The 25,966-nt window shown below is 42.0% G+C and overlaps 1 protein-coding gene and 1 pseudogene across 3 annotated transcripts in view; both read left to right on the top strand.

The window, feature by feature from the left end:
* CR1L (complement C3b/C4b receptor 1 like) overlaps window positions 1-25,966 on the top strand; it is a 93,476-nt gene that overhangs the window by 51,505 nt on the left and 16,005 nt on the right. The window contains exons 5-15 of one of the 2 annotated variants that reach the window (XM_030935939.1): window positions 2,700-3,098; window positions 5,843-6,019; window positions 6,111-6,213; window positions 7,509-7,594; window positions 9,492-9,710; window positions 10,802-10,981; window positions 11,596-11,695; window positions 18,374-18,459; window positions 20,524-20,922; window positions 25,105-25,278; window positions 25,362-25,467. In XM_030935939.1, the coding sequence (XP_030791799.1) occupies window positions 2,700-3,098; window positions 5,843-6,019; window positions 6,111-6,213; window positions 7,509-7,594; window positions 9,492-9,710; window positions 10,802-10,981; window positions 11,596-11,695; window positions 18,374-18,459; window positions 20,524-20,922; window positions 25,105-25,278; window positions 25,362-25,467 (2,029 nt within the window). The remainder of the gene's footprint in view (window positions 1-2,699; window positions 3,099-5,842; window positions 6,020-6,110; window positions 6,214-7,508; window positions 7,595-9,491; window positions 9,711-10,801; window positions 10,982-11,595; window positions 11,696-18,373; window positions 18,460-20,523; window positions 20,923-25,104; window positions 25,279-25,361; window positions 25,468-25,966) is intronic. The other variant, XM_010365637.2, reaches the window with a different exon arrangement.
* LOC104664180 lies at window positions 22,088-23,174 on the top strand (annotated as a pseudogene). The gene has a single exon (XR_004058782.1). The product of XR_004058782.1 is annotated as a (Lyso)-N-acylphosphatidylethanolamine lipase pseudogene (transcript).

Below are 25,966 nucleotides of genomic sequence, written 5' to 3'. Positions count from 1 at the left end.
TTCTTAAATGACTACTCTAGAGATAGACATCCTTGATTTACTATAGTCTACTAAAATTGTGCTTTTACCACTCTCCAAACAACACAAGTACCCAAACTATTAATATTTAATTCCATTTGTGTCCTCTCCCTCTTTTTGTATTGTTGTCATACATTTTCCAGAAAGAAAAGCTTCAGCTGAATTAAATTTAACAGAGTTTAATTCAGTAATGAACGATTCACAAATCAGGCAGCCTCCTGAGCCACAGTAGGCCAGAGACTCCTGCCCAGTTGCATGGTGGAAGAGGATTTATGAACAGAAAAAGGAAAGTGACTCACAGAAAACAGAAGTGAGGTACAGAAACAGCCGGATTGGGTATAGGTCAGCGTTTGCCTTATTTGAAGACAGTTCAAACAGTTGGCCACATTTGATTGGCCAAAACTCGATGATTGGCATAAGAATGGTCTACAGTCTGTTTACATCTTCAGTTGTTACAGTTCGCAGTGTACAGAGAAACCTTTAGGCTGAGCTTAAACTATGTAAGGCTTTGGGCTACACTTGAGTTAACAATTTACATATATTCTATATTTCAAAGACATAACTGTTGTTGTTGTCTTTATAAAAACAGTCTCTATTTATATTTACACGGTAGTGAATTCTTATAATTTTTATGTTGCCTCAGCATCCATTTAGAATATGTTTAGTTTTCTCGTGCCAGAAGGAGAGCTTAGTCACCCTTAATGCCCTTTCTAGTTCTGTACCTCCTCCCAGTTTTCAACGTGGTCGAGCCAGATACCTGCCTTATAAAACTGCCTCCTGGTGACCACCTCTCTATGGGACAGCTAGATAAAACCTACTTGACTAGCGTCCCTGACCTCTGTGCCCTGCATGGACTTCGCAGATATGCTGCCATGACCACCTCCCAGTCGCAGCATGCCTTCCTGGAACATGTGCCTGCTTTCTTTAAACTCACCAGTTAGAACTCCCCATGGGAGATGCCTGCTGGGTCATACTCTGGTCCCCAATAAAGGCGTTGGCCAATGGGTCCCCTTCTCTCTCTCTCTCTCTCCATTTCTCTCAGACCAACCTTTGTGTGATCTTCAGGCGTGCGGTGTACCCCCAGCCCGTAATAAAATCTTTACTTCCATCTTGTGTTTCTTCTAATCACTGTAGAGGTTCTCTCTATCATAAAGATCCTAAATGAAAACATATCCACATATGAGCTCTTTCTGGTATGTTTCCTTCTTACTGCAATTCTATAAATTCTATAAGAAACTATTTTCCTTCAGTCTGAAAAAGTCTCTTTGGCATTTTTGTATTGTAGATCTTCTGACAACAAATTCTTTCAACATTTTTCTAATTGTGGTTCCTTCGAAGTTTATTGTCCATGTTTCCAGCTGCTTTTAAAATGGATTACACTTTAAAATAGATTTTTTTTTTTTTACAATATTACTATGTTGTGTCTAGGTAAGTATTTCTTTGTATTGCTTGGGTTTATATAGTTTTTTTTTTTTTTTGAGATGGAGTTTCACTCTCATCACACAGACTGGAGTGCAGTGGTGCGATCTTGGCTGACTACAACCTCCACCTCCCAGAGTCAAGCAATCGTCCCACCTCCGCCACCTCAGTAGCTGGGATTACAGGCCTGTGCCACTGTGCCTGGCTAATTTTTGTATTTTTAGTAGAGACGGTGTTTCCACATGTTGGCCAGGATGGTCTCAAACTTCTGACCTCAGGTGATCTGCCCACTTGGGCCACCCAAACTGCTAGGATTGCAGGCGTGAGCCACCACGCCAGGCCTGTATAACTTTTTGAATCTGTAATCTTGCATCAGTCTTGGAAATTTCTCAGTTATTACTTCTTCAAATGTTGTTTCTCTCCTCTCATGACAGGACTTCACTTAAACACGCTAGGCTTTATTCTTCTATGTCTTGGTCTGTATGTTTAACATACATTTAGGGGTTTTTGTGGACTAATAAATGACCACTTTTACACAGATAAGTTATTGTATCAAACTTAGATTTGAGTAAATGAATTGGTTTTATATCTTTTGTATGTTGTGAAATATTGAAATTACATTTGGAAGCATATGTTACTTGAAAGTTCAATAGAACTTTTTTTTTAATTCTTCTTACATGTTTCTTGGGTAATTCTAGCTTTCTACGTTTTTTTGAATGAATATTGGCAATTTATATTTCCATTTATATCATTTAGATTTTCAAAATATTTAACCTCCAGTAGTCTACAGTTTTATAAATATTCTCATATCCATAACAATGTTTAAATTCCTTTTCCTACTGTGTATATTTATGTCTTCTCTCTTCCCTTATAATTTATCTTTTAGTGAAGGTTTTTATATTTTGTTTTCCTAAAACAGCTAACCTCAGTTAATAACAAAAATGGAAATTAAGAAAGCAAATGGAAAAGAGTAGGAGAAAACGGTATAAACTCTATAATACTATAATCAAAGAGCTATGTAAAATGAAAAGAAAGTGGATTGAGTGAATACATGCATGCAAATATTATAGGAAATCACATAAGTAAGAAAGGCAGGACACATCATATTATGCCCACCGAAATTACAACTTTGTAAAAATGTAACTACATGTTAGCAAAGATTAAAAGCAAATAATGAATGTAAAAATAGTTACAGTTTAGTGATTCATGAGATTTTTGTCATTCATTATTTAAATTGACTGTTATGCTCTTCCTTTTCCCAGGAATTCCTTGTGGGCTACCCCCCACCATCGCCAATGGAGATTTCTTTAGCACCAATAGAGAGTATTTTCACTACGGATCTGTGGTGACCTACCGCTGCAATCTTGGAAGCGGAGGGAGAAAGGTGTTTGAGCTCGTGGGTGAGCCCTCCATATACTGCACCAGCAAAGATGATCAAGTGGGCATCTGGAGCGGCCCGGCCCCTCAGTGCATTATACCTAACAAATGCACGCCTCCAAATGTGGAAAATGGAATATTGGTGTCTGTCAGCAGAAGCTTATTTTCCTTAAATGAAGTTGTGGAGTTTAGGTGTCAGCCTGGCTTTGTCATGAAAGGACCCCACCGTGTGCAATGCCAGGCCCTGAACAAATGGGAGCCAGAGTTACCAAGCTGCTCCAGGGGTGAGTCTGACTGAGGCCTAGAAAGGCCCTGCAAGTGACATACGTTGCTGTTGGATCAGGAGATTAGTATTTGTTCAGGCAGAGGGATGTGTGGTGAGCAGGGTGGGGTAGCAAATTTTTTAGGTAGTGAAAATGAAATTCAAAGGTGTGTGTATATGTGTGTGTGTACATGCACATGTGCTGAAATGAAGAAGCAAAGCTAAACCTGGGCAAGCATTGTGACGTTTCTTTGGGGTTCTTATAAACAGATCTATTAATTACCTTTGAGTACAATAACTGCTGATAGAAAATGAGTAAATTTTTCCGGCCAGGCACCATAATACAGGCTACATGTGAATTTTAATCCTTAAAACAAAGTTATTAGGTAGTTACCAGTTTTTCTAGGTTTGTCTGTTTTGTTTTGCTTGAGACAGGGTCTTGATCTGTCACTCAAGCTGGACTACAGGGGTGAGATCATGGCTTACTGCACCCACCACCTCCCTGGCTCAAGCAATTCTCCTTCCTGAGCCTCCTAAGCAGCTGGTACTACAGGTGCATGCCACCAGGCCTGGTTAAAATTTTTGTATTTTTTTATAGAGATGGAGTCTCACCATGCTGCCCAGGCTTGTCTCGAACTCCTGAGCTGAAGCAATCCACCTACCTGGGCCTCCCAAAGTGCTGAGATTATAGGCATGAGCCACTGTGCCTGGCCTCTATGTTTCACAGAGAAAATGTGCCTTAGGGAAATCAGATAACTTTTAACTTGCAGACTGAAGACTGGAATGCAAGTCTGCCTGACTCCAGAGACTTGGCTTTGCTAGTCAGCATCCAGTCATGAAATCAAAATTTACTCTAGATACTTTCAAGGAGTGAGGGATTTCATAGAGGTTGTATTAGTCCGTTCTTACATTGCTATAAAGAACCACCTGAGACTGAGTAATTTATAAAGAAAAGAGGTTTAATTAAATCTCAGTTCTGCAGGCTGTATAGGAGGAACGACTGAGGACTCCTCAGGAAACTTACAATCATGGTGGAAGGCAAAGAGGAAGCACGCGTGTTTTCAAATGGCTGGCAGGAGGAAGAGTGCAACTGGGGAGGTGCTACACATTTTAAACAAGCACATCTCGAGAGAACTCTATCACAGGACAGCACTAGGGTGATGGTGCTAAACCATTAGAAACCACCTCCATGATCCAGTCACTTCCCACCAGGCTCCTCCAACACTGGGAATTACAATTTGACATGAGATTTGGGTGGGGACACAGAGCCAAACCATATCACAGCTAATAGGTCACAAAGATGTTAGAAGGGCAGGAAAAGCAATAAGACGAAGGCAGAGTTACCAGAGATCAGGGAGCTACTGTGGCTGCCAGTCTAGAGCACAGGAGCCTGTACTGATGCTGAAATGGCCAGCCCCTCCCACTGAGCAGGCAGCTCCCTGAAGGCTGCTAATGCTGCAGGAGCCACCACTGCTGCCAGAATGCAGCTGATATTGCTGGAGCCAAAGTCATTGGCATCGCCAGAATTGAAGCTGTAACTGCTCACTGAAGCCATCTATACCGCCATTGCCTGAGCCACCTCTAGAAGTAGAACAGATTCTGCTATCATCCTGCCTTTTAATTTGGTATATATGGCTCCAACTGGCAGAACCTAACCAGAGCCCAGCTATCAAGGAAGATGAACGATTGTAGTTTTAAGGCTTCCATTGCTAGCAGCCAAAAGACAGTCCAAAAGTGTGAGACTGGGAGCCAACAAAAATTTAACCAGCACAGCACCTAAATATTACATCACCAGGCATTGATTAGTCAAGGGAAACACTGGGTGATGAACCCTGAAAATGGACATCACAGCATGAGAGTATTTACATACTCCTTAAAGAAGTCATTTTTCTAGTCCAGCGCCCCAGATGCTTGAGAAAGCTGAAGTCCAGAAAAGGGAACTGATCTGTTCAAAGCCAAATTGAAATTATTTTTTCCATTTTATAGCAGTTTCATATAATTTAGTTGAGACCCAAATGTGTTCTGATTTCCTGAGTTCAGATCAACTATATTAAGAGAGAGCCAGCGCTACCATTACAATATGTTGCGTGAAATATACACTCTCATTATGGTGACAGTAGGTCTTTTAGATTTTGTTCAACAGTTGCCCATCTTCTCACTGGAGTGAAATGAATGACTAGGCAGCACCTTGCTTCATAGCATGAAGAGAGAAGACCCATAGTTCTTTACCACCGTATGTCAGGTGGCCACTGAGAGAAGCTTTGACAGGAGATGAGAATAGATGTGTGGACGCTGTTTGTTGCACCGGTGTGATAGGTGACGGAGGGACCTATTAGATGCGACATGGGCAGGGGCACTCCTTTATTGCCTAAAATGCAAGACTAAATTGATGATGCCTTTCTAGAAAGGAAGTACAAAGATATAAAAATCCATCATTTCTCGCAATTTTGTACTGGGTGAACAGTAATTGGAAGCATTCTAGAAAGAACTGTCCATTGTGAAATCTTAGTTGCACACTTTAGATGAAAAACAATGAATTGGGGATACCTCTGTTTTAGTCACAGTTCTGCAATGTGTCAGTTCCTATGACTAATGGCAAGACATCTTCCTCGCCCTGTGTATTTAGCTTGTTATCAATATAATAAGGCTGTTATTCCACCTTTGTTATTACATACAGATTTGTAATTATTATTCCCTTGGCCAATTTAACAGTGAGAAAAAAGTTATTTTCACACAATTAGCAGTACTTTGTTTCTCTCTCCCCAGTATGTCAGCCGCCTCTGGATGTCCTGCATGGTGAGCGTACCCAAAGGGACAAGGACAACTTTTGGCCTGGGCAGGAAGTGTTCTACAGCTGTGAGCCCGGCTATGACCTCAGAGGGGCTGCGTCTCTGCGCTGCACACCCCAGGGAGACTGGAGCCCTGCAGCCCCCAGATGTGAAGGTGCCTAGACTCTTATCTGGCTTGATATTTTTAGCTTGTGTCTTTATTCTGCACATGCCAGTTATTTCCGTTCATTTTTCTTTTTCTCCAGTGAAATCCTGTGATGACTTCCTGGGCCAGCTTCTTAATGGCCATGTGCTATTTCCACTTAATCTCCAGCTTGGAGCAAAAGTGGATTTTGTTTGTGATGAAGGGTGAGTATGAGCTTGCTGGACATTGAAATTGGGGTTAGGAATTAGTCCCAAAAGGGGAGATTTTATGCGGCTTTAAAAAGACAGACACAGACACATATGCAATCAGAGAGCTGAACTTTTGAAAGCATAAATAGGAAGAAAGGAAAGAAACATATAGAACTAATAACATGAGATATGAAGAGGACACTGGGCCATATATTAACTGGCAAGTTCAAAGGCAAGTATAATTACTATTATGAATATATAGGTAACATCGTAAGTTTAAAAAAACCTATTTTCAAAATTTAAGAATTTCAAAACAGCAAAAAGGAATATGAGTAATTTAGAGATTCCCAGAAAAAAATGCAAGTAACAAAAAGCTTATTCTAAAGATCTAGGATCATTTAAGAATCATTTCAGTAAATTCTTTAAACCATCAATAATGAAATTTGTAATAGGACTGAAAGTGTAAAAAGTCAGCAATTTTAAAAAATTCAGTCATATATCGTCTTGCTAGTCATGGGCTCTGGGCTCTGAGCTGGGGTCCTGATGGCTGCTGTTAATATTTCCGGCAAGGTCATTACCTTGTTTATGTCCATCTAGTGCTCTTCACAGGGTGCACAGGGTGCACATCTCTACATGGGAGCTGACCAGCATGGGCAACAAAGCACCTGATCCCAAAATGTTCCACAGAATCTTGGCAGCCTCCAAATACCAGCACCCAGTAAGATTTAGAAGGGCATTGGGGCCCAAAAGACATTGAGAATTTTCGATGATTGCTTACGAAAATCAAGTCCTCTCTTCTTTCCTTTCCCCCTAGAATATTCACGCTTACTCTTCAGCAGCCCAAACTGCCCTTGTGAGCCTTCTTCACGCCATCACAGATGCGGAGATGAAAGGACAGTCTCTGTTCTCTCGCCAGCTGTTTCTCACTTTTCCAGTCCAAACTGGGAGTTGTTTTATTTGCTTTTCCAAGTTCAGAGTTAGGAAGGCATTGCATTAGAAGACTGGGTTTCTTATAATGACAATGAGTAATCAGTGAAACTCCAAGCCTGGGTCCTGGGTCAAGAAGATGGTGGCTATTTTGTGACCACCTTTTTCAATTCAAGCAGGACTGTCATGTGACCAATCAACTGCATTTTGTCATTCTATATTGCTCCCTTCTGGAGGTTGTGATTTTTCCAGAATAATGTACCCTCTGCACATCTGTTACCTGCTGGCCTCAGGTCCTCAAAATCCTGAGATTTGGGGTTGAGCCTTAGATTGTGAACTATGTGGCCTCTTGGCTAACTATTCACTACTATTTTCTTCTTTAGATTTCGATTAAAAGGCAGCTCTGCTAGTTACTGTGTCTTGGCTGGAATGGAAAGCCTTTGGAATAGCAGTGTTCCCGTGTGTGAACGTGAGTAATAGGAGTAACATTTCAGGCCAGTCTCTCCCCTTCATTGGTTCAGTATTTGACCCATGACCTCCCCTAATGTGGTTCTTCAATTTTCTAGTCTGAATTATTGATTTGAAAATTGCTTATTTTAATAATGTTTGGTTGTGAATCAATGTGTATATCACCTGTCTTTGGAACCATCTGATCTGTCTCTGTCATTTTGTATTCTGTTTTATTGTGATAAATCCTATGGTAGTGTGCTTCTAGGTCAGGAGAGATTAGATAACGTGAAGCTTTAACAATTTGCTTTCTTTCTCTACTTCTTTTCTTTCTTCTCTTCTCTCCTTCCTTCAGTTCTTTTTTGCCTTCTTATCTCACTCTCTTTCCTTCCTTTCCTCCTTCTTTCCTCCTTCATTCCTTCCTTTCCTCCTTCTTTCTTTTTCATTTTTTTCTCCAATCAATGTGCAGTCTACAATTTGTATACATATTTGATAATACACAAATATTAAACATGCCTTTATTTAATCACAAAGTATGATCACATACTTTGTGCCTCTGTTCATCTAGCCACTGGAGTTACAGCAATGAACAAGATGAGTGAAGTCCCTGTCCTCATGTTTTACTCAGGTGGGGAGAAGGACAAGGAAAAAAATTAAAAAATTAAATGCTATAGATAATAGATCAAAGCAATCAAGAATGAGGGACAAGTGGGGAGTAACATTAGACAGAGTGAGCAGTTTGAGACTCCTTAAATTCTCAAAACATGTATCTAAATAATTTATGCTGAGAGATTCATAAATAATAAGTCACTTTTTAAAAATGAGCCTCATATGTTCAATAACCAGTAGACTACTGATTTCTCCTAGTCTACCCATTTATAATTTCCCCAGTGGAAGATAGAACTTTGCTTCATTTCTTGATTCTAACGATTGGAAAACATGTTTCTTTAGAAAACCATGAAATTTTACTAAAATGTTTATGTTGTTAGAAATATACTTGGACATCTTACAGTGCTTTTTAGAGGAAAATTTTGTAAGAACAAAACTTATATAGAGATTCTTGCTGTCTAAGAAATACAGTGCTCCTTGAAGCAGCATGACAAATGTCTGTTCTACTATCATGCATGAAAGCTCATTGATTACTCAAGCTTTCTCTTATTTTTCATAACTCTTACTAGTTAAAGTAGCTTCTTCCAAATTCCAGTTCTAATGAAAAATGCCAATTAGAAATGAGGAAGAGACTGTTCTAAACAAATCAATAAATGCTAGAAAGGAGTAACAACTTGAAACCTGACCCAGAAAGTAAAAAGAGAAAATAAATCAACAGACCTAGACATTTTCAAAAGCAAAGCAATCTGAATCCATTTGGAGTTTTTTATAATGGCCTGACTACGTTTCAGTTCACTGTGACAGCGCTATTGTTATCACAGAGGTTGATGATCAATATCAATAAGTAATCAGTGAAAGTTTTCACCTATTTAAGATGATTAGCACACGTATATACATTTAAGAAATATTTCCCAAGAATGTAGGCTCCTTCCTCAGCACTGCATCCCCAGGATCTTGATGAGTGACTGACACAGGACAAGTGCTCAATTAATATATGTTGACTAAATGAATGAGTAACCCTTCAAAGTGGTTATTTTTCTTCTTCAAATGTTTTGCTACTTCATTAAAATTGTAAAGTTTCTATTGTCCAGGAACTGTTACTATCTGGAAGATTCAGGATAGACAAATCTCTTTTGCACTTTGCAATACACTTTCATTGACATCTCATTTAATCCAACTCTTCAAAGTCCTAATGTCTACTGTCATCTCCTTAGTATATTTTAAGCAACACCAATCATAGCACCCTGTAATTGCAGAATACCTCTGGGGAAACTCCTGAATGAAACTTAGAGCTTTTGCCTTTTTTCCAGAAATCTTTTGTCCAAGTCCTCCAGTTATTCCTAATGGGACACACACAGGAAAACCTCTGGAAGTCTTTCCCTTTGGAAAAGCTGTGACTTACACATGTGACCCCCACCCAGACAGAGGGATGACCTTCAACCTCATTGGGGAGAGCACCATCCGCTGCACAAGTGACCCTCAAGGGAATGGGATTTGGAGCAGCCCTGCCCCTCGCTGTGGAATTCTGGGTTAGTGCTCATTTCCCCACATCCCAAATGGGTTCAGAATGTCTAACCCAGGACCTCCATATTTCCATAATTACAATGTGGTATTTCTTCGTGCATTTGCCACAGTGGAATGCCAAACCAATGACAAATGGTTCTAAGGTAGGTCAACACATCAGATCCTGATGACCTTTGCAGCTAGAGGGGCTGGTGAAAAAAAGGAGGCGGTGAGTAATGGAAATGTCTTTCATTAGAATCATATGAATTAAAAACAAATACCGGTGAATCTCTTTATTGAAATGTTTGGCTTAGAAATCTGACCTAGAAAATCAGTGGCTCCTGCCAGGAAATGTCTTGAGTTCCTGCCCATGCTTTTCAGCCTCTCATTGGGGTTTTGATGCCTTGAAGTACAAAGAAACCAGACACGAAAGGTGGAACCTGAGCAGGAACACTTTCTGGCTTCCTAAAAATGTGAAAAATTAAATCGGAGCTATTCTTACCTTAAATTATATGAGCATTAGCTGAGCATGGTGGCATGTGCCTGTGGTCCCAGCTACTCAAGATGCTGAGATGGGAGGATTACTTAAGCCTCGGAGGCAGAGGTTGCAGTGAGCTGAGATTGTGCCACTGCACTCCAGCCTGGATAATGGAGAGAGACCTTGTCTCAAAAATAAATAAATAAAAAAAAATAGCCTGGCTGGCTGCACGGGCTCACACCTGTAATCTCAGCACTTTGGGAGGCTGAGGGGGGTGCAGATAACTTGAGGTCAGGAATTCAAGACCAGCCTGCCAACATGGTGAAACTCCAACTCTACTAAAAATAGAAAAAATAAAATAAAATAAATTACATGAGTAGAAAGACCAGATAGCAGACTAGCCTTCCAGATAATATATTTCCTTATAAGCCTATGCTATTGGAAGCTTCCCTTCAAACACGCAGGGAAGTTTTTTTGTTGTTGTGTGTGTGTGTGTGTTTTTTGTTTTTTGTTTTTGTTTTTTTTTCATAACTAGAAGTTTCTTTTCTTCTGTCATCAAATCTACCAAGGGAGAGAAAAGAGGAAACACATTGGGTATATTTTTATTAACTCAGATATTCTTGATTTCATGGTCTCTAGGTAACTGTAAAGCCCCAGATCATTTTCCATTTGCTAAGTTGAAAACCCAAACCAATGCATCTGACTTTCCCATTGGGACATCTTTAAAGTACGAATGCCATCCTGAGTACTACGGGAATCCATTCTCTATCACATGTCTAGATAACCTGGTGTGGTCAAGTCCCAAAGATGTCTGTAAACGTGAGTGAACTTGCATTGTGTCTTTCCCATGTCTACCAAAGCTTCTTATTTAATTTTTTCAAATGTGGGATATGAGAAACCTTTTTTGAAAAGTGTTCAGATAGGTGGATGTAAGAGTTTTTCTTGTAGGTCATCTTTGATTATTGCTTGAAATGCTCACTTCATGAGAATGTTTCAAGGAATATTTGTAGAGAAAATCTTCAGTCCCTATGGGAAAGTAAATAACAAATGACTCTAAATCAGGAAATAAAAATTGTGTAGGAAGACAAATTCTGTTAGAATGACTAGGTGGGAAGAAATCCTTTGAAAACTTTGAAATACATTGGTAGTATATAATGTCATAAATGACTTTTACATTTTGATAAGGGATGCAAGGTCTCTACACAGATCTAAATCTAGATCTAGATAGATCTGGAGGGAAGGTCTTTTTGAAAGTGGGGTTTAGTAGGTAGCTGATCCTTAGGCACTCTGATGAGTTTTCTCAAGGTGGCAAAATCTGTAGAACCATCAAAACTGCATATTTTTTTCAGGAACCTACGTGCAGGTTGAGACTTTATGTACCGAAGAGAGTTCAGATTACTCTACCTGGCTCCAAAATACTTTCTTTCCCATAGGTAAATCATGTAAAACTCCTCCAGATCCAGTGAATGGCACAGTGCATGTGATCACAGACATCCAGGTTGGATCCAGAATCAACTATTCTTGTACTACAGGGTGAGTTGGCAGCAACATCTCTTGGTTCAAGAGTTCCAGGACAGCAATACTTCCTTCTAACCACATCTCAGGAAGGAAACTAGGCTATTGCCACCTGCTCTTAAGAGGCTTGAACACAGGTGTCAACTCATGATTGAAATGAACAAAGATAGAAGAAGATTAGGGGAAAAATATGTATCCTTGCTGAAAACCAGGGCAGTGCACATATAAAGAGTATGCCATTCACTGGATGGGAAGGAAAAAAAAATAGGAGTGTAGTAGTCAAAGCACACAAACAACCCTAATGCAGAGTAGACATTGCTGGAAGAAAGGGAAGGGCATGTAGTGGCTGTGTGAGAGAACAAATCTTACTGGTAACAGCATGATGGCTTGCTAGGGCTGTCATCACCAAGTGCAGGCCTTCCTCGTTTTATTTATTGTACATCACAAATACCATGCTTTTTACAAACTGTAGGCTTGTGGCAACGCTGCGACAAAGCATGTCAGTCGCATCATTTTTCCAACAGTGTGTGTTGACTTCATGTCTGTGTGTAGCATTTTGGTTATTCTCACAATATCCCAAATTTTTCATTATTATCACGTCTGTGACAGTGATCTGTGATCAGCGATCTTTGATGTGACTATTGTCATTGTTTGCGGTCCCTACGAACGGCACCCATATAAGACAGAAAACTTAATCAATGTGCATGCTTTGACTGCTCCATGGACTAGACATTCCCCTTCTCTCTCCCTCTCTTCAGGACTCCCTAATCCCTGAGACACAATAATACTATAATTAGGCCAATTAATAGCCCTACAATGGCCTTTAAGTGTTGACATGAAGGGAGGAGTCATGATCTCTTACTTGAAATCAAAAGCTAGAGATGATTACGCTTAGTGAAGAAGTTATGTTGAAAGCCAAGACAGGTGAAAAGCCAGGCCTCGTGTGCCAAACAGCTGGAAAGTTGTAAAGGCAAAGCAAAAGTACTTGAAGGAAATTTAAAGTGCTATTCCAGTGAACACATGAATAATAAGAAGGTGAAACAGCCTTATTGCTGATATGGAAGAAGTTTTAGTGCTCTAGATACAAGATCAAACTAGACACATTTCCTTAAGCCAAAGCCTAATCCTGAGCAAGGCCCTAACTCTCTTCAATTCTGTGAAGGCTGACAGAGGTGAGGAAGCTGCAGAAAATAAGATGGAAGCAGCCAGGCACAGTGGCTCATACTTGTAATCCCAGAACTTTGGGAGGCAGAGGCGGGAGGATCGCCTGAGGTCAAGAGTTCAAGACCAGCCTGACCAATATGGTGAAATCTCATCCCACTGAAAATGCAAAAATTAGCCAGGCGTGATGGCAGGTTGCCTGTAGTTCCAGCTACTCGGGAGTCTGAGGCATGAGAATAACCTGAACTTGGGAGGAATAGGTTGCAGTGAGCCGAGATTGTGCCACTGCACTCCAGGTTGGGCGACAGAGTGAGACCCCCATCTCAAAAAAAAACAAAAACAAAAACAAACAAACAAACAAAAATGCTGGAAGCTAGCAGAAGTTGGTTCCTGAGGTTTAAGGAAAGAAGTCATCTCCATAACATAAAGGTGCAAGGTGAAGCAACAAGTGCTGATGTAGAAGCTGCAGCAAGTTGTCCAGATGATCTAAGATCATTGATGAATGTGTTAAAATAAATAGCAGATTCTCTGTGTAGGCAAAACAGCCATCTATTGGACTTTCATAGCTAGAGAGGAGAAGCCAATGCCTGGCTTCAAAGCTTCAAAGGATAGGCTGACTTTTTAGGAGCTAATGCCGTTGGTGACTTTGAGTTGAAGCCAATGCTCACTGACCATTCTAAAAATCCTAGGGCCCTTAAGAATTATGCTAAATGTGCCTTGCCTGTGTCTATAAATGGAACAACAAAGCCTGATAACAGAGGTATGTTTGCAGCATAGTTTACTGAACACTTTAAGTTCACTGTTGAGATCTAGTGTTCAGAAAAACAGATTCCTTTCAAAATGTTACATAGAGCTCATTGACTTTGCATCTAATCAGGCAAGAACTCTGATGGAGATGGACAAGGAGATGAATGTAGTTTTCCTGCCTGCTGACAACAGCAGCCATTCTGCAGCCCATGGCTGAAGGAGTAATTTTGACTTTGAAGTTTTAGTATTTAAGAAATACATTTTGTGCCAGGGGCGGTGTAATCCGCACATTGGAAGGCCAAGGTGGGCGGATCACGAGGTCAGGAGTTCAAGACCAGCCTGGCCAACATAGCAAAACCCTGTCTCTATTAAAAATACAAAAATTATAGCCAGCACAGTGGAATGTGCCTGTAGTCCCAACTACTCGGGAGGCTGAGGCAGGAGAATTGCTTGAACCCAGGAGGTGAAGAGTCCAGTGAGCCGAGATTATGCCACTGCACTCCAGCTTGGGCAATAGAGTGAGACTTCAACTCAAAAAAAAAAGAAAAGGAAAGAAAAAAAATACATTTTGTAAGGCTGTAGTTCCCACAGACAGTAATTCTTCTGATGGATCTGAACAAAGTAAGTTGAAAAGTGCAGGAAAGAAGTAATCATTCTACATACCACTAAGAGCATTCATGATTCATGGGAAGAGGTTAATATCAACATTAACAGAAGTTTGGTAGAAGTTGATTCCAACCCTCATGGATAACTTTGAGAAGTTCAAGACTTCAGTGGAGAAAATAACTGCAGATGTGATAGAAATAGCAAGAACACTACAATTAGAAGTGGAACCTAAAGATGTGACTGAATTGCTACAATCTCATGATCAAATTTGAACAGATGAGGAGATACTTCTTATGAATGAGCAGAGAAAGTGATTTTTTTTGAGGTGGAGTCTCTTCCTGGTGAAGATGACATGAGCATTGTGACAATGACCACAAAGGATTTAGAATATTACATAAACTCAGTTGATAAAGCAGCAGCAATATCTGGGAGGATTGACTCCAATTTTGAAAGCAGTTCAGAGGGTAAAATGTTATCAAACAGCATTGCATGCTACAGCAAAATCATTTGTGAAAGGAAGAGTCAATGTGGCAAATTTTATTGTTGTCTTAGGTTAAGAAATAGCCACAGCCACCCCAGCCTTCAGCAACCACCACCCTGAGCAGTCAGCAGCCATCAACCTTGAGGCAAGACTCTCCACCAGCAAAAACATTATGACTTATTGAAGGTCAGATAATCTTTAGCATTTTTTATCAATAAACCATTTTTTAAAGTGTGACTTTTTTTTGACATGATTCTATTTCACACTTAATAGACTACCATATAGTACAAACACAACTTTTAGACTCACTGAGAAATCAAAAAATTCATATGACTTGGTTTGTTGTGATATTTGTTTTATTGCAGTGTTCTGGAACTGAACCTGCAATATCCTTGAGGAATGTCGGTAACACAAAATGGGCGGCTTAATACAACAGAAGTTTTTGGAGTTCTGTTCTAGAGGATGGGAGTCCAAAATCAAGGTGTTGACAGGGCCATGCTCCCTCTGAATCCTGTAGGATAGAATCCTTCATTGTGTCTTCCAGCTTCTGGAGCCCCAGGCCTTCCTTGGTGTGTGGCAGCGGAACTCCAATTTGTTCTGTCCATGTCCTCACATGGCCATCTTCCCTCTGGGTCTGTGTCCTCATATGCTGTTCTCCCCTCTGTGCATGTCTGTGTCCAGAGTTTTCTCTTTTTATCAGGACACCTGTCACATTGGATTAGGGCCTACCTTAGTGGCCACATCTTAACTTGATTGCATCTGCAAAGATTGTATTTCCAAATAAGATCACATCCACAGGGACTGGGGGTTAAGACTTCAACATATCGGAGGGAGACACAATTCAACCTGCAACAGAGCCCCTTTGAAAATGTCAAGCGTCGGGTGCTCACAGCGCACGGCCCAGCTGTTGGTGCTCAGCCTTGCTCAGCACACAGTGGAGGCTCTGCCTCAAGCTCACTCTTCATGGGAACAGCTAAGCCAGGTAGTAAGTAGGGGATACGTTTGTGCCACCGCAACAAACACTGAAAGGAAGCTGGTAGTGTCCAGCGTATTTGCCAGCCTAGGCCTCACAAACCATAGCACCCAGAATCTGACAAAGTAAAATTGGAATAAATCCAATGTCCTCCTTTCTTTTCTTTTCTTTTCTTTTTTTTTTTTTTTTTGAGCATTTAAAAAAATACAATTGATAAATTTCCTAACTGTACCTATCTCATCTTGCATTGCTGAATAAGTGTGAACCTCTCTATGGCATAAAGTAGAAAACCATTGCGCTTATGACAAAAAAAACAGGAAATACATGTAAAAGAGACCAATTTTTAAAAATCAGGATAAATTTTACAGAAGAGATTTACTGCCAAGAAACCAGGGAAACTTTCAGAACACTCTCCTTTTCATAGTTTTAACAAGATTCAGTTGTACAAATAATTTTGTGAAACTAGCCATGAAGTTTATACATGAATGAATATATGCATTCAGTGTGTTTATATATTTCATTTCATGCGTGTGTGTGTGTGTGTGTGTGTGTATATATATATATATATAACACTGAATATTGCAGAAAATTAAAGCTAAGAAAAGAAGAGTTAACCAAATTTTCCCTGAATGCAGTGGGAAAAGATGAAAAGGAGAAGACAGGCAGGCACAGTGGCTCACACCTGTGATCCCGACACTGAGAGGCTGAGGCAAGAGGATCACTTGAACCTAGGATCTCGAGACCAGCCTGGAAAATAAAGCAAAACTCCATCTCTACAAAAAAAGTATAAAAATTAGCTGGGCATGGCGGCGTGGCCTGTAGTCACAGCTACACAGGAGACTGAGGTGGGAGGATCACCTGAGCCTGAGAGGTTGAGGCTTCAGTGAGCCATGATGGCAACCCTGCACTCCAGCCTGGATGACAGAATGAGACCCTGTCTAAAAAAAAAAAGAGAGAAGACATATTTAAGACAGTGTTAGGATTCAAAATACGTGTAAAAAAAAATTCCAGAAGGGTAAGCAAATAAGCCCATACCTAGCCATCACTAGGGAAATTTCTGTGTTTCAGGGATAGAGAAAAAATCTCAGATTCCAGAAATAAAATGCGAAAATATAATACCTGCAGAAGAAATAAGTTTATTGCCACCACATTGATTCTACACAACACTAAACTGTGTAAGATAGCATTTCTCTTGAGCCAAACTAATATTCACCTAGAGGCTCCAGATACACATTAAAGGATAAGCAAAGACACAAAAATGTACCATTTAAGTATGTTTCCCAGGCAATTCATAAGCAAATTTTTAAAAAGGAGAATGATGAATTCCAAAAGAAATCTCAATGAGATAGAAAAGTGGTAAAAACAAACAATAACAAAAAAACATAAACACAAAAACTGGCAATGTAATTGTAATTTAGTAATAATCTCTGTGAAGTCACAGAATATATCAATAGAAGTAGAAAATGTGAGAAAGCAAGAAAAGGTAGGCTAGACTTACAGAAAACATGAGTAGACTGACTATACAGAATTTGATTCTGAAATTCAGAAAATAGGTTTACATATATGTATCATGTGTATATATATATACACACATATATAAACAAACACAATACACATGAACACATATAAAATTAAATTCCTAATTAGAAAAAAATATTAAGTTTAATTTCCAAATTATTAGAGTGACTAAAACAGCTGAGTCTACCTGTTCCATATAGTAAGTAAGAGGGAAGGAAAAAGAACAGCAAGGAATGTATTTGTCTCTGTCATCGGAAATAAGCCCCCTTATGTTTGGGTCAGGTCATTTTATTCATTGCTTTCTCCTCATCCTCATCATTGGACATCGTGAAATCATGAAAAAGGTAGTGAAAGAATGATGACAAGGCTGGGTGCAGTAGCTCACGCCTGTAGTCCCAACACTTTGGCAGGCTGAGGTGGGAGGATCACCTCAGATCAGGAGTTCAAGATCAGCCCGATCAAAATGGTGAAACCCTATCTCTACTAAAAATACAAAAATTAGCTGGGCATGGTGGCACATGCCTGTCATCCCAGTCTCTCGGGAAGATGAGTCAGGAGAATGGCTTGAACTCAGGAGACAGAGGTTGCAGTGAGCAGATATCACACCATTACACTCCAGCCTGAGCAACAGAGCAAGACTCCGTCTAAACAAACAAACAAACAAAAAAGCAAATCAAATATATAATTTATTTCAATCCATTTGGTTTAATCTTCTTGTCAAAAAACCAGGTCTACTAGACAGGATCAAAAGCAACAAATCTTGTATTTATAAAAAGCATGGCTCAAATTAAATGACATAGTATTATACATACACACACACACACACACACACACACACACACACACACAGATTAAGGGAATATGCAAACAAAAAATGGCAGAAATAATATGAGAAAAGACAGACTTTAAAAAAAAATTGTCAAACAGGTCTACAAAATTTTTTCTTTTCTTTTTTTTTGATGCCAGGTACAGTCCACAATGAAGCCAAGATATTAAGAAGCAAAGTGGGCCAGGAGAAGTTAGAGCAGAAATATTTCTTTTAACAGTGAGAGAATAGGAAAAAGAAGAAAAGCTGGGAACAATAAGTAAAGTTTAGGCTAGGCCTTAGACTTCTCCTACATTGTAATCCTTCTGGTTTGCCACATATGCATGCTGTGAGGACGTTGATGAGGCATGTACAGCACAATTATTTTCCATTGTTTGCCTTTAGGCACCGACTCATTGGTCACTCATCTGCTGAATGTGTCATCTCAGGCAATACTGCCCATTGGAGCACGAAGCTGCCAATTTGTCAACGTGAGTTGCAGACCCCAATTTCATCCTCTGTTGGGTGAACACCTCCCAGTTTGAAGAGCATTTTCTTCAGTGAAGTCAACAAACACAAAGTCAGTGAAAGAAACCCTATATCCTCTCTGCAAGCTCTTAGTATCACATCGGATATTCAAGCCATGCGGCTCTTTCTTCCTTATTCTTTGTTTAAACAGGATCATGCCATCTTCCCTGTGAGTTGTTTGGAAGATGAGCTTTCTACATTTTGGGGAGCAAAGGGAATGAGTAATTGCAAGCTAACAAGGAATATAAAATGTGTATAATCCTGGGTTTGGTGATGATGTGAGAAAATCAGCAATTTCAAACCCACCTGGTGGGAGAATAAGTGGGAACAAACTTTGTAGAAGGTCAATATACTGGCTGGGCACTGCCCCACAGTAGAGTAGGACAGTTCTTCCAAGATCAGACGAGATTGGGCGCATTCAGGGTGGTATGGCTGTAGATCAGTATCCAGTTCTTTTTATTACTTCTGAATCTGTAAGTATCGTGTTTATTATATGTAATATTGTGTATTTGTGCTTTGTCTTTATTAGTTCTGCCAGAGCTTTTTGTTTTTATTATTTAATAAAGATGTTATACTGGGCCAGGTGTGGTGGCTCACACCTGTAATCCTAGCACTTTAGGAGGCCTAGGTGAGCAGATGGCTTGAGCCCAGGAGTTCAAGACCAGCCTGTACAACATGGTTAAACCCTGTCTCTACAAAAAATTCAAAAATTAAATGAGCATACTGGCACACACCTGTAGTCCCAACTACTTGGGAGGCTAAGAGGTGGGAGGATTGCTTGAGCCAGAGAGGTTGAGGCTGCAATGAGCCATGATCGGGCCACTGCACTCCAGCCTGGGCAGCAGAGCAAAGCCTTGTCTCAAAAAAAAAAAAAAAAAATGCTATGCTATATGCTTTATTATATTAATAACCAATAGAATAAAGATAAATGCCTTCTATATAGAGAGAACTAAATGAATAATGGTGAGATAACATAAGAAATATAAATGTGTACTATAGGCCAGGCACAGTGGCTCACACCTGTAATCCCAGTACATTGGGAGGCCAAGGTAGGTGGATCACTTGAGGTCAGCAGTTTGAGACCAGCCTGGCCAACATGGTGATACCCCATCTCTACTAAAAATACAGAAGTTAGCTGAGCATGGTGGTGCATGTCTGTAATCCCAGCTATTTGGGAGGCTGCAGCAGGGGAATCACTTGAGACCAGGAAAAGGAGGTTGCAGTGAGCCAGATCGACTGCACCCACCGGCAACGTTTCAAAAAAAAAGACTGGCTCAAGCCTGTATCCCAGCCTTGGGGGCCGGGCGGATCACGAGTCGGAGACGAGCATCCTGCTAACCGGTGAACCCGTCTACTAAAAAACAAAAACTAGCGGCTGGTGGCGCTTAGTCCCAACTGGGAGGCTGAGGCGGAGAATGCTAAAAAACGGAGGGGATTGCAGGAGCCGAGATCGTCATGACTCCATCCCGGGAGAACGAGACTCCGCTCAAAAAAAAAAAAAAAAGAAAGGAAAAGAATGGACTATAATAATATATGGACACATTTAGCAAAGTAATGTTAACTACAAAGAGCAGAACTCATAATATTGTAAAATTGTTAGAATATATCTGTATGTTAGCAAATATTAGATGATATTTACTTGCAGTAATTTGGGATTTCCAAAAAGCTGTTAGCATAATTTACAGTAAAGTATAATTTTAAGAAACCGGGCAGGGCACGATGGCTCACACCTGTAATCCCAGCATTTTGGAAGGCAGAGACAGGTGGATTGCTTGAGGCCAGGAGTTCAAGACCAGCATGGCCAACATGGCCAAACCCCATCTCTACTAAAAATACAAAAATAAACCAGACACAGTGGTGAATGCCTGTAATCCCAGATACTTGGGAGGTTGAGTGGGGAGGATTGCTTGACCTGGGAAGTGGAGGTTGCAGTGAGCCGTGATCATACCACTGCACTCCAGCCTGGGAACAGAGCAAGACTCTGTCCCAAGGTTTTGTTTTGGTTAACTTGCTGTCTCTTTTGCCAGGAATTACTTGTGGGCTACCCCCCAACATCACCAATGGAGATTTCTTCAGCACTAACAGAGAGAATTTTCAATATGGATCTGTGGTGACCTACCACTGCAATCTTGGAAGCGGAGGGAGAAAGCTGTTTGAGCTCGTGGGTGAGCCCTCCATATACTGCACCAGCAAAGATGACCAAGTGGGCATCTGGAGCGGCCCAGCCCCTCAGTGCATTATACCTAACAAATGCACGCCTCCAAATGTGGAAAATGGAATATTGGTATCTGTCAACAGAAGCTTATTTTCCTTAAATGAAGTTGTGGAGTTTAGGTGTCAGCCTGGCTTTGTCATGAAAGGACCCCACCGTGTGCAATGCCAGGCCCTGAACAAATGGGAGCCAGAGTTACCAAGCTGCTCCAGGGGTGAGTCTGACTGAGGCCTAGAAGGTCCCTGCAAATTACATGCATTGCTGTTGGATCAGGAGATTAGTATTTGTTCAGTGGGAGGGATGTGTGGTGAGGAGGTGGGAAAGTAATTTTGGGGGGAAGAAGCATGAAATTAAGAATGGGGGTGTGCATGCACCCATGCATATGTGTCTTCATTTTGAAAAGCAAGACCTTAATTAGCCAGAAAAAAAGCTATTTTGGACTCACCTATTAATCAGTTCTCAGGGCAAAGTACCAGCTCCAATCTCTCTCAATTATATTGAAAAATTATATGGACTCTATGGTCAGCTGTGCCCTAAGCGCTTTATATACATTATCTCATTTATTGTTTACAACAACACTGGCTTATTTAAGGCCTTGTGTTTTTGATGGCTCATCTTGTCTACTGATGCCACAATAGCTGGCTTAGCAGCTGAGTGGGAGGTGTTATAGCTGATACATAGGGACAGAGAAAGAGCTTACAGTTCTTCTACCAACTCATGTTAGCCTTGTGCAACCACTGAACTGGGAAGACAAACAGATAAAGGGATATAAAGACGGATGTATTGAGGTAGGAGATTGGCAGGGCTTGTGTTCTGGTCACAATCCTGCTGACCAAAACAGAATCTGTCCTAGACAGGATGAAGTGGAAAAAAACAGCAGGAACAGGCAGTTGGCGATGAAAGCAATCGCTAGCTGCCCTCATATTCCCATCAGCACCATGACATTTTATAAATGCCATGGCAACGACCTGGAAGTTACCACCCCTTTCCAGGAAAGTTCTAAATAACAACCCCCTCAATTTGCATTGATATGCCCCTTAACTTACATGTAATTGGCTGGGCATGGTGGCTCATGCCTGTAATCCCAGCACTTTGGGAGGCCGAGATGGGCAGATCACCTGAGGTCAGGAGTTCAAGACCAACCTGCCCAACATGGTGAAACCCTGTCTCTAATAAAAATACAAAAATTACCTGGGTGAGGTGGCTCATGCCTGAAATCTCATTAGGCTGAGGCAGGAGAATTACTTGAACCTGGGACGCAGAGGTTGCAGTGAGCCAAGATCACACGACTGTGCTCCAGCCTGGGTGATAGAGTGAGATATCACCTCAAAAAAAAAAAAAAAAAAAAAAAACTGCACACACACAAAACAGAAAGCAGTTGTTTACTATGGCCGATGATCTGGAGCAGCAGCCTCAAGGCTGGCTGAGGAACTGGCTGCCCACGTGGCGCCCCACTTCCATGTCTCAGCTGAAGAATGTGGAAGCCAGGATCCTCCAGTGTCTCCAGAATAAGTTCCTGGCCAGATATGTGTCCCTCCCAAACCAGAATAAGATCTGGACAGTGACTATGAGCCCCGAGCAAAAGGACCACACCTCCCTGGTGATGGTGCACAGTTTCGGGGGCGGCGTGGGCCTCTGTGTCCTTAACATGGACTCACTGAGTGCCTGCCGCACACTGCACACCTTCCCTCTGCTTGGCTTCGGGCAATGCTCAAGGCCAGCATTCCCGAGGGACCCGGAGGGGGCTGAGGATGAGTTTGTGACATCGATAGAGACGTGGCGGGAGACCATGGGGATCCCCAGCATGATCCTCCTGGGGCACAGTTTGGGAGGATTCCTGGCCACTTCTTACTCAATCAAGTACCCTGATAGAGTTAAACACCTCATCCTGGTGGACCCATGGGGCTTTCCCCTCCGACCAACTAACCGCAGTGAGATCCGTGCACCCCCAACCTGGGTCAAAGCTGTGGCATCTGTCCTAGGACATTCCAATTCACTGGCTGTTCTTCGAGTAGCTGGGCCCTGGGGACCTGGCCTGGTGCAGCGATTCCCGCCGGACTTCAAACACAAGTTTGCAGACTTCTTTGAAGATGATACCATATCAGAGTATATCTATCACTGCAATGCACAGAATCCCAGTGGTAAGACGGTATTCAAAGCCATGATGGAGTCCTTTGGCTGGGCCCAGCACCCTATGCTGGAGCGAATTCACTTGATTTGAAAAGATGTGCCCATCACCATGATCTATGTGTCCGATACCTGGATAGATACCAGTACGGGAAAAAAGGTGAAGATGCAGCGGCCGGATTCCTATGTCCGAGACATGGAGATTGAGGGTGCATCTCACCACGTCTATGCTGACCAGCCACACATCTTCAATGCTGTGGTGGAGAAGATCTGCAACTCAGTTGATTGAGCCACTCTCTGAAGAGGAAGAGGAGAAAGCCAGAGAGTCACTCTTGCCTCCCTCTCTGCTTACTCACCCACTCTGTCCTTTCCTCACCAACTAACATATGCCAGCCAGGCAGAGTCTTAGGCTGTTCCCAGAACAGGACCACAGTGAAAAGAACACTCTTGATCCCACACTAAAGGCTGAAGGCAGAAGCCACAAGAGGCCTTCAGTGCCACCCCTGGGGAAGAACATAAAGGGTTGCACAATGTCACTCATCCACTTCTTGCCAAGTGTTACCCAGATGGTGGAGGATGTGAAGGGATTGCACCGAGCCACATTCGCTCTCTCTGCGGCCTTTCTTCCTCTGGGCAAAGACGGGCTTCCAGTGGCCTTTCCTAGCTCTGTAGTGTTTGTGGGGATAGGTTCCATGCACGAACACCTTCCTCCTCCATCCCCTACTTCACCCCATCCCATACCAGTTCCATCCAGGGTCTGGTTAACCACCAAGAGCAGGTCCTGGAGTTCCCTTCACCTGCAGAGTCCTTTTCATGACCTAGAAGGTCTTATTCAAAGCCCTCATTGACAGAGGAGGAAACAGGCCAAGGCAGGACATGGCTGGACCATGGTGATACAGCTCCGTGTGATTCAAGTTCTGGCTAGAGCCCAGGTCTGCTGACACCCTGTGCTTGTTGCACACTTGATTTGCTAAGGCTTGAGATAGGCACCATTGCCATGGGGCTGGTTCCGGTCACTGGCTGAGGAAAAGCCCGTCCCTGCCCCACATTCTAGCCCCACTATGTGGGGGTGCTGTTGTCCCGCCTATGTCTCATCTCTGGCTGCCTAAGCTAGGGACACTCAAGTGCTTCCTTCCTTGCCCCATCTTCCTCCCAACTGGAAGCCTCTGAGCCTCTCCTGTGCCTTAGGCCCCGAAGCCCCACATGTAGTATAGAGCAAAGGTGGAAGAAAGGGTAGAAAGGCCCTTCAGCCCCAGGGCCATGTCTGGTTCTCCATGCCCATCAGTCTCTGCAGTTTCTCTACCTGCCCCCAGAGCTGAGGCCATCTGCAAGCCCCTACCCATGGCCCAATGGGGAGCCTCCAGCCACCAGTTCCCTGTCCTTGTCAGCCACTGAGTGGTTCCCACTGCATGACCCTCTATCCCTCCATCTGTCCCCATGGTTTCCACCCCGATCCACCTGTCAGCCCTCTCCCAGGGAGCTGTTTCAGGGATTCTGGGCAGTAGGCTGGGCCTAGCCTCAGAACCTGGCAGCTCCCGCCCGCTCCTTCATTTTTGTAAAACCAACCCTGTCACCAGAATGGTATTAACTCCTGGTGCTTTGTACTACTGGTCCAGCTGCCTTGGGCTCCTTTTCTATATTAATAAACAAATGAGTAAAAAAAAAAAAAAAATTTACATGTAATTGAAGTGGGCTTACAGGAGTATAAATACAGTTGGCTGCCAGGAGCCGATATGTTGCTGACTCTGGGTGCACTGCCTGTGAGTTAGCCCTGCTCTGCAGGGGCAGTGCCTTTCTAAAAGATTGCTGTCCGGCACCACTGGCTCATCCTTGAATTCTGTCCTGGGTGAGGCAAGAACCCTTCCAGAGTAAGCCCCAATTTAGGGTCATGCCTGTCCTGAAACAGTATGACTGCACTTTAGTCATAGGTGTGCTATCAGAGAAATGGGAGGAAATCTATAAAACAGATATGGTCTCAGGTGACAGTCTCATTACCTGAATAACAATGGTACAAATCGGGATTACCTTCATAGGAAATATGTAGATGGAGAATCTACCAATACTAATAACTCCACATTGGATAGCCAGAGCTAGGAGAAAATACCTTGTATACTGTAGATTTACAAGTGAATTTGGGGCCTTGTGCTAGGGAGAATTGGGTTCTATAGCTCTACCTTTTACTAGCCATGAGGCCTTCAGCAAGCATAGGGTATAGCAAAAGAAATTCCCCCAGTAAGTAACAAGTACTCTGGAACTGTCCTTTCCACAGTGTGTCAGCCGCCTCCAGAAATCCTGCATGTTGAGCATAATCCAAGCCATCAGGACAACTTTTCATCTGGGCAGGAAGTGTTCTACAGCTGTGAGCACGGCTATGACCTCAGAGGGGCTGCGTCTCTGCACTGCATGCCCCAGGGAGACTGGAGCCCTGAAGTCCCCAGATGTGCAGATGCCTTGACTCTCTGGCTTCCAGATTGCTCTGTTTCCCCCTCACATGGAGGTCTTACTCCTGTTGTTTTATTTTTCTTCTAGTGAAATCCTGTGATGACTTCCTGGGCCAACTCCCTCATGGCCGTGTGCTGTTTCCACTCAATCTCCAGCTTGGAGCAAAGGTGTCCTTTGTTTGCGATGAAGGGTGAGTGTGACCCAGAGTTAAGACCAAGGACTCAGTGTGGAGAATCACTCCCCTGAGATCAGGGGTTAATCCAAAACAGGAGCCGACCTAGTATATAAGAAGTACCCAGAGAGATGAATTTATGGAAGGGTAGTTTTGAAATAAGGGTAGGGGCTAAGTGGCACCACTTTCAGAAGACAATGAGAAAATGGCACATACAGCTCAATGTCAGGTACAAGCATAAATACAGTCACTGATCTTGTGCACACAGTTGGAACTTGAAATGAATGGGTATGTATTTATTTGGAGGCAAAAGAACATAATTTTATAAAATGTATGCTAGAGAAAAAAAGATGAGTAAGACGAAAATTGTTTGCCTCATAATAAGGCAAAGGTTGTTTTAGGAAACTTAAAACCAATCAAAAGTGAAATTTGTAATAGTGTATGGATAAGTATGTTTTAACCCAATTACATATCTTCATGTCAAGAATGGCCAGTGTAATTGTTTTGATGCAAGATT

The sequence above is a fragment of the Rhinopithecus roxellana genome, chromosome 8 (genome assembly GCF_007565055.1).
Source record: "Rhinopithecus roxellana isolate Shanxi Qingling chromosome 8, ASM756505v1, whole genome shotgun sequence".
In the NCBI taxonomy this organism is placed as follows: Eukaryota; Metazoa; Chordata; class Mammalia; order Primates; family Cercopithecidae; genus Rhinopithecus; species Rhinopithecus roxellana.
This window is presented reverse-complemented; position numbering and strand designations above follow the sequence as displayed.